The following is a 7,511-nucleotide window of genomic DNA, read 5'->3' as shown; positions in this document are numbered from 1 at the left end:
ACGAGCGAGTTGCGCACGGGCGTGGTTTCACGCGGCGACGACGCAATCGAGTGCGATTTGGAGTGCTGAAAGCGGGTCGCCAGGCGGGTGGTGGTCGCCTGGCTGCTCCGGCCGGGCGTTAGCGAGCTGCGGTCGCGCGAACGCAGCGAGACGGAACACTCCGCCCCCAGCATGCTGCTGTAGAAGGAAGACGCGGCCGACGAGGAGCAGGCCGTTGCGAGCGGTGCCAGCCCGAGCAGCCGGTTGCAGCCGACGCCCACGTCCCGCCGGCCGGGAAGCATCGGCGCCGTGTCGTGCGAATCGGGCGAGGCGGCGAGCAGCGCACTGCAGCCGTTCCCGGGGGCCGGCGGCGGCTGGGCCGACGGATCGATCGTCGCCCTACCGCAGGCGCTACGAATTGACGAATGATTACGGTGCGAATGGATGCTGTTCTTGCTGCTGTTGTTGTTGTTCACGTTGCCTTGAATAGTTATACTTTGGGGGGCAAACTGCTAATCGCCACGGTGCGCATTGCGTGGCGCGGGATTCTTACGATAAAGGTAGACCTGCAGCAGGATGGCGAGATCCAGGCTGACCTGGAGAGATGGAGCGGAAAAGGCAACACACGTGTTAACTGCTGTGGTCTGTATCCGAAGCCGGATCCGAACAATGCTTACCTGCAGCGTGCCGCAGATCCAGAACTGGGTCGGCGCGTGTCTTAAAACAAAGTAACCAGTCTTAAACATATCACCAGCGGTCCACATGATCACCATGCAGATGCTCATCCCGTGGGTGGACTTATTTTTATAGTTCCTTACAAACTGTGGAAGGCCTGCAGAGGAAAGAAGTAGATGAAATCATTGGGAAAATGTCTAGACTGCACCGGGCGCTCTCGTACACTTACCCAACATTGCCTCGGTGAAGACGGCCAGGAAGCCAATCGTTTCCATGAACCAGGTAACGGAAAGCATCAGATAGGTAATGGCAGCGCCGATGGCCCACACGAGGAGCATAAAGTCGACGTACGACTGGAAGTCCGTCCACTGCCAGAAGTAGCGCGAATCGAAATCTGTTCCATTCGATGAAGAAAAAGATAAAAATATAAATTAAATTGTTAACACAATCTATAAAAGCAAATGTACAGTTCTAGTATCTAGTCTAGCTCGCACAAATGGTAGCTGGTGGTTCATGAGGGGGGACGAACAGGACACAGATGAGTGTTTTTATTGCTGTTTCGCAACACAACGGAGAATGGAAACGAATTAGAATGTACAGAGTTAGAACATGATCCTTGCAAAACGTATAAAGCTAAGTCGTTAAGGTAATCATAAACTATACTTAAAATGATTGAAGACGTACACACACACACACACTGGCCATAAAAGTTCCCTCGAACAGTTTTTGTTAGCATAATGAAGCCAAACATGCAAATTGTTAAAAATAAAATCCATTTCCCAAGGATGGGCACGCGCCGGTCAATCTTTTTCTTTTTTTTTACAACCGACACCAAGAGGGTGTAGGCTAATGTTTAATCACAGCAAAAGCACGTCGTCAACGAACGGAATGTGGTCGATTTTTTCTTCTCCTTTTCCATTTACTGAAACGCAAGGGAAAGGCACTGTGTTGCGCCCTGGGAGGGGGATGGAAGGTGCTGCCTGGGTGTAAATGAGATTATTTTTCCTATGACAAGTGCTTTTTGCCCCGTTTGGCGAACGAAAACCATCGGTCATAATTTTACTGCCATCGTGTAGGATCGTACGCTTGTGGCAACTTGCAGGTGTGGCCGTTACTGCGTTACCTTTACGGGCAACAAAAGGATATCCTGAAACGACGACCACTCCCTGGGCTGCCGGTTTCGTGCTCTATTTTACGGCGAGTTTGCTGAGTGAGTTTGCCGGTATCATGTGGGGTACGAATGGCTGGAAGCTCTGAAGTATCTGAAGTGAAGCAAAATATAGAACCTCAGGGACTATTTTCTTCTCTGACATTGAAAGCGTTCAATTTAAACACGTGCCACGTGCCGTTTTCTGTTTCTGAAACACAGTAATGCTTTCTTTTTTTCTGCTGTCCAAGAAAACTGACAACACGTGGGACAAACCGAACGATGCAACAGACACTCCATCGTTCTCAACAGGCGAAACTAATTCCAATCCAATGGATTGGAGGAAAAAGATTCGCAATCTATAAATAACGCTCCCACAGCAAAGCGACACAAACGAGCATAAAGCTTGGAATTTCAATCTACCATCGCTAATCGGACCTGATCGCTAAGAAGATCATAAAATTACAATCCAAGTGAGAAGGTGACACGGCTCTGTCCCTGCTGCACCCCACACAGTCTGACACAGTCTGGCCTTGGCTGATAACCTCCTAGGGAACGCTCCTCGCAAAACCCACACTGTTCTTTTCCTTACTGTCCAATAAAGCTTGGCAAATGGGATTGACTTTTGTAGCTGTTTTCCCTGGTTTGGGCCAATCCCAAATCCAACGCCACTATTAATTTTATCAACCTGTCTATATGTTTTATGCCGGCGAATAGGAAAGTGGAACGCATTAAGGCCTTACGGCGACGACGACCATTTTGTCTGCTGGGGGGGTTTGGTTCTCGTTTCGATCCCCATTCTCGGCTCATCATTTGGATAGAGACTTTCCCCTGCTTGCTAGCAACAGGACACCATGGTCGGTGCTGCTCGTGACATCATTAAACGAACGCTTGATTGATGACGGTAAGCACCAGGCGCACACACACACCCACCAGTTCGTTTATCTGTTCTGCTGGTGGTGGCAGTTTTCGGTTGTAAACGAAATCCTTCACCACTCCCGAGCCGAGCCCCACACACTAAAACCACATCAATTCAATAAAACCCACACGCAACGGATTTCGGTTTTAGGGCAGCAGTCAGTGCCTGTTGTAGCGCGAAAAGCTCCACTTCCTGTGTGTTTTTTGCTTCTACTATGTCAAACGATCCGAACCGCTGATTGACGTGGTCGGTGAATAATCCCTCAGCTAAAAAGCTTTGCTCGACCAACGGGGTTGAGGCGGGTGGTGAGACAAAAGCAGGGAAATGCACAACCACCCAAGAACAGGCGGACATCGTTAAAGCGTGCTGCTGTTGTTCGGCAACAACCTGTCGAGCTGTAAAGGGATGACTTTGATTGAAGCACTGAGCGACACACAAGCAAACGCGCAGCACAAACGCTTATCCCATCGCGCTCTATAGAAAGGCACCGTAGCGTGACTGATGCCACGCGGCAAAAGCTTCACAAACTTCCGTAGGCGCGGATTAGCAAAACAAATTCAAATAATGATTTACTTTGCCGCGCCCACGACTGAAATGCGCACAATGCGCGAGGAGAGATCCTTTTTGCTCAGTGTGCCAACGCAGCAACGACTTGCTACGATATTTACGATATTAGAGCTTAACTTTATTGAAAATCGATTTACGGCAAGTTTTGTTGTCTCAGCGGATGGTTTGAAATTTCCGGCTGCACCGTACCGGCAAAACATTGTAACATAAACAAAAAACATACAAACACAACCACATTTTCAACGAAGAGGAGTTCGGGAAGCTTTTCCGCGACCTTTTACGTGGTCCCGATTTGTACCGGAGAGTTGTTGCGGGCTACTACCAAAGTTGATGGGAGTTTTTTGTTTGTTTCTTTTTTCGAAGGTTACCACATCCGTTTCATTGTTCGGGACACATTGTTCCGGTCCGTTTGACGACTTTTTAGCCCTTTCCTCCTCCCGAAAAAGGATGTATGGTTTTCGATTACTTTAGCTCGTCCTTCAGTGGACGATTGGAGCCTTGAAGTCTTGGAAAGGGAGTGTTGCGGGTGCAGTAGCTACATATCGATCCTCATTTTATAGGAAAACAGTGACCTTTTACTGCTAATGCAATGGAGTGGAGTAAGGGAAACTGCAACCAGTTCATGTTTGGGTTTCCTCAATAAAGAACAAGTTTATCTAATACTTTCTCGAGCATACTTGGCACACATGTCCATGGCAACTATTTATTTTGGATATGAGTTTTGGGCGTCCTTTGGGTTGAAGTTTTCACTTTGAATCTCTCATGAGTAATCCCTGCTTCCTAAAAAACCAATCAAGGCCTGCCTTTTTACCCACTAGTGAAGTGAGCTTGGCTTTCAGTGACTTATTGTTACCATAGCAGGATAATAAGTCCTACGTATGGGAGCACGGTCTATTCGGGACTTGAACCCATGACGGGCATGTTGTTACGTCGTACGAGTTGACTACTGTACCACCAGACCGGCCTCGTCTCCGATACGACTCCGAAATTTTCAGATCCGACTCCGACTTGATCTGACAAGCATTATCCGAAACCGCCCGGAGTCATCCGGAATCGAAGTCCTTCGGAGTCAGAGTCATCCGAGGTTGGAATCGACCGGACTCAACTGGAGTCGGAGTCGGCCGGGGTCGAGCAATGTTGGGGTCTGAGACAGCAGGTGGCTTCAGTATGATTATGACGTCAGCCGACTATGAAAGACTCTGGGCGGCTCCAGCCGACTCCAAAATTTGACGTTTCCGACGACTACAACTCCGGACTTCGATCGACTTCAACTCCAGGCGGAAATAGTAATTCCGATTTTGCCGAAGTGGGAATCACACTTCGTGGGAAGTGGGAATCGTGGGTACGCTCCACAGGGTACATCACAAGAGGCTGAACTTGCGTCATGGGCAGTATTTTTCGAATATTGTGAACTTGTTGAAAACTCGTCGAAAAAGTTTGTAGAGCTAGTGTTGTAACGAGACAAAATGCTCCAAAATAACTATTATTTACAATAAAACAAACCAAATAAACGGATCCAAAGCTACGTCTCGCCTGTTTTGAGCTTGTACGGGAAAGAGTGAATCCAAGTTTTTCCCTTCATCACGGACGAGACATTTCCGGACATTCCGGTTGGCTACTTGCCAGACTACATCACATCTGTGACACTCTCCGTACAACTGACATTCCCCACTATAGACTCCAGAAAAAACAGCCAATCAGTTAGTATTGAATAAAAAATCAGTCCAATTTAGGGTGAAAAACACAACTGTTACAACTTTGCAGCTTTCTCCCTTTGTGTTTTTCAAAATTGCGCAATACTCTAACCACGCCATTCATATATACTTGCTCCTTCAACAACAACACAATAAACCGACTGGGTATAGTGGTAACCATTGTGCTTTTGAAGCTTCCGCTTATCTCGAACCCTCCGGCCCCATCTACAAAGCCCAATGCCACTACATTGCTGTTAGGTCGTGACTGTGTTGCGAAGCAACTAAGAGAACAAACAGCCAAACACAGCGGCCCGGGGAAAAGCTGTTTTCTAAATTCTATGGTGAATTTATGTATGGTAGCGTCTGTCTCTCTGTGTGTCCTCTTTACATTGCACAAAGCCTTAGAAAACGTTTGAAACAACAACAAAAAACGCTTCTATTTATTCGCTCACCCATACAGAAATACGTTGTTGCACAGCCCGCACAGCCTTCCAGCGGATGACCATATCCACACGCAGTGAAAGCATGCAAAGGTTCTACACCCTTCAGCCAGCAGTGCGATGAAGACTCGCTTTCATGGAGAAAAGGTTGCGCCTTACACCGGCAAGAAGCGGGCGCCGTTGGCCACACAAACCAGCACACTACACTATTCAAACTGTTGATATTCACTTAGTGCATGAAAAGGGGTGTGTGTTGTTTCTTTGCTGCATAGTGAATCGCTTCCCCGTGGGGAGCTAGTAGCTGCTGTTGATTGTTCAAGAAGTCGCCTGCAAGAAAATGGCGCGCACACGCTGGCTCATGGGCACTGGTGTCCGTCTTACGACACAGCGCTGTTCTTGTGGGGGATAGCTGAAGGTTGTGTACTAGTGATGGGAAATATGAAGATTTCGTCGGAATCGATTCCGGCTAGCTCCGCAGTTTTTTGGGATCGATTCCGGATAGTAAGTCCGGAATCAGTTTGCGGATTCGATTCCGGAATCGGCTTCGGAGTTGGTTCCGGAATTGGCTCCAGAATCGGAATTGGCTTCGGAATCAGAATCGGCTTCGGAATCGTAATCGTTTTCGGACTCGGAATTGGCTCCAGAATCGGATTTGGCTCAGGAATCAGAATCAGCTCCTGAATTGGAATCGGTTTCGGAATTGGCTCCGGAATCAAAATCGGCTCCGAAATCAGAATTAACTCCGAAATCAGGATTGGCTTCGAAACGGAGTCGGTTTCGGCATCTTCATAGGAATAGGCGTTTGGGTCCAATGATGTTATGTGTTGATAGCGGCATAGAATCAAAATTTATTTGTAAATGATCTATTCACATGGAGATTCCCAGACTTATTTCACTTCCCACACTTCTTATTTCAATACAAACCATTCCATTACTGGAGTCAGGCCTAATTCCGTTTCCGGAGCAAATTACGATTCCCAGGTCGATTCCGATTCCAGAGACGATTCTGATTCCAGAGCCGATTTCGATCTTGGAATCGACTCCGGAATCCGCTCTGGGATCAACTTTGGAATCGGCTCCGGAACTAAATCCGGAATCGCCTCCGAATTCAACTCCGGATTTGGCTCCGGAACCAACTCCGGAATCGACTCCGGAATCGGAATCGATTTCAACATCGGAATCGGCTCCGGAATTGATTACAGACACGGAATCGGAATCGGTGGGGTCCGATTCCGAGCTCCCACCACTATTGTGTACCTTGCTGGATAATAAATTTACGCCAATCTGCCCACTGTAGTTTGGCTTTCGTTCGACCATTCGAATATGTTTTAGTCTCGAAACTGTTTGAGGTTCGAAAAGTTCTGAGCCAAAGGGAGTTAAAAAACACACACACAAACACACAAACACACACTGTATGCTAATAATACCAGTTGGTGATTATTTCGTTGGAGGAGAGCGTTCCTACGCGACATTTTCCATACCGACCGAAATTATGTCCGTGGCACAGGAAAGGCGAAAAATAGAAACGCTTTAGCAGCATTACCACCCGCCCATCGGGCGGGCAAAGCAAAACAAAACCAGGTACATAACTCTTTGATATTTATGTGCCAGCTGCTCCCGGCCGGCAGGACACAAACGTAGCGGGGTAGAGCAAAAAAAAACAAGCTCTGAAATAGCGACCGAGGACACGGATGACTTCTTCGGTTCCGAAATGTCAGCAAATATCATTCACACGGACGGGCGAATGTCAACCTGATTATGGTGCGATTTCAGGTCGTCCCGTGGCTACGCAAATATTAAAACGAGCTATTTCTTTCGGCAAGCTTTGAGCTGCGTTCGACCGTGATGAGACCAGGGAAAGTTTTAAGCTCTTTTACAAACAACGTATTCAAACTACCCCCGCAGCAGAAGCAGCAGGTCCTAGCCGGTGGGTTTGTAAAGCTCGCACAGCCCTGCAGCCTTGGACGGTTGCCAGCAGCGATGGAAAAGGATGATGCGGCCACAGCTTTAATAGCCACAGGGTGCACGCGTTTTAAAGGTTGCACGCTTCACACCTTTAAAGGTAAGCGGATGCATGCGCACGTGTGTGA

The 7,511-nt window shown here is 47.9% G+C and overlaps 1 protein-coding gene across 4 annotated transcripts in view; it reads right to left on the bottom strand.

Moving 5' to 3' along the window:
- Nucleotides 1–462: 462 nt before the first annotated feature.
- Nucleotides 463–7,511, bottom strand: part of LOC120955412 (solute carrier family 66 member 2) — a 28,279-nt gene continuing 21,230 nt past the window's right edge. For all 4 annotated transcript variants that reach the window (XM_040376263.2, XM_040376261.2, XM_040376264.2 and 1 more), the window contains 3 exons: nt 884–1,048; nt 657–811; nt 463–575 (listed from right to left, as the gene is read on the bottom strand). In XM_040376263.2, the coding sequence (XP_040232197.2) occupies nt 492–575; nt 657–811; nt 884–1,048 (404 nt within the window). In that variant the 3' untranslated portion in view covers nt 463–491. The remainder of the gene's footprint in view (nt 576–656; nt 812–883; nt 1,049–7,511) is intronic.

The sequence above is a fragment of the Anopheles coluzzii genome, chromosome 3 (assembly GCF_943734685.1).
Source record: "Anopheles coluzzii chromosome 3, AcolN3, whole genome shotgun sequence".
Taxonomy (NCBI): domain Eukaryota; kingdom Metazoa; phylum Arthropoda; class Insecta; order Diptera; family Culicidae; genus Anopheles; species Anopheles coluzzii.
The sequence above is the reverse complement of the archived record's forward strand: the minus strand, read 5'-3'. Positions and strand labels throughout refer to the sequence as shown.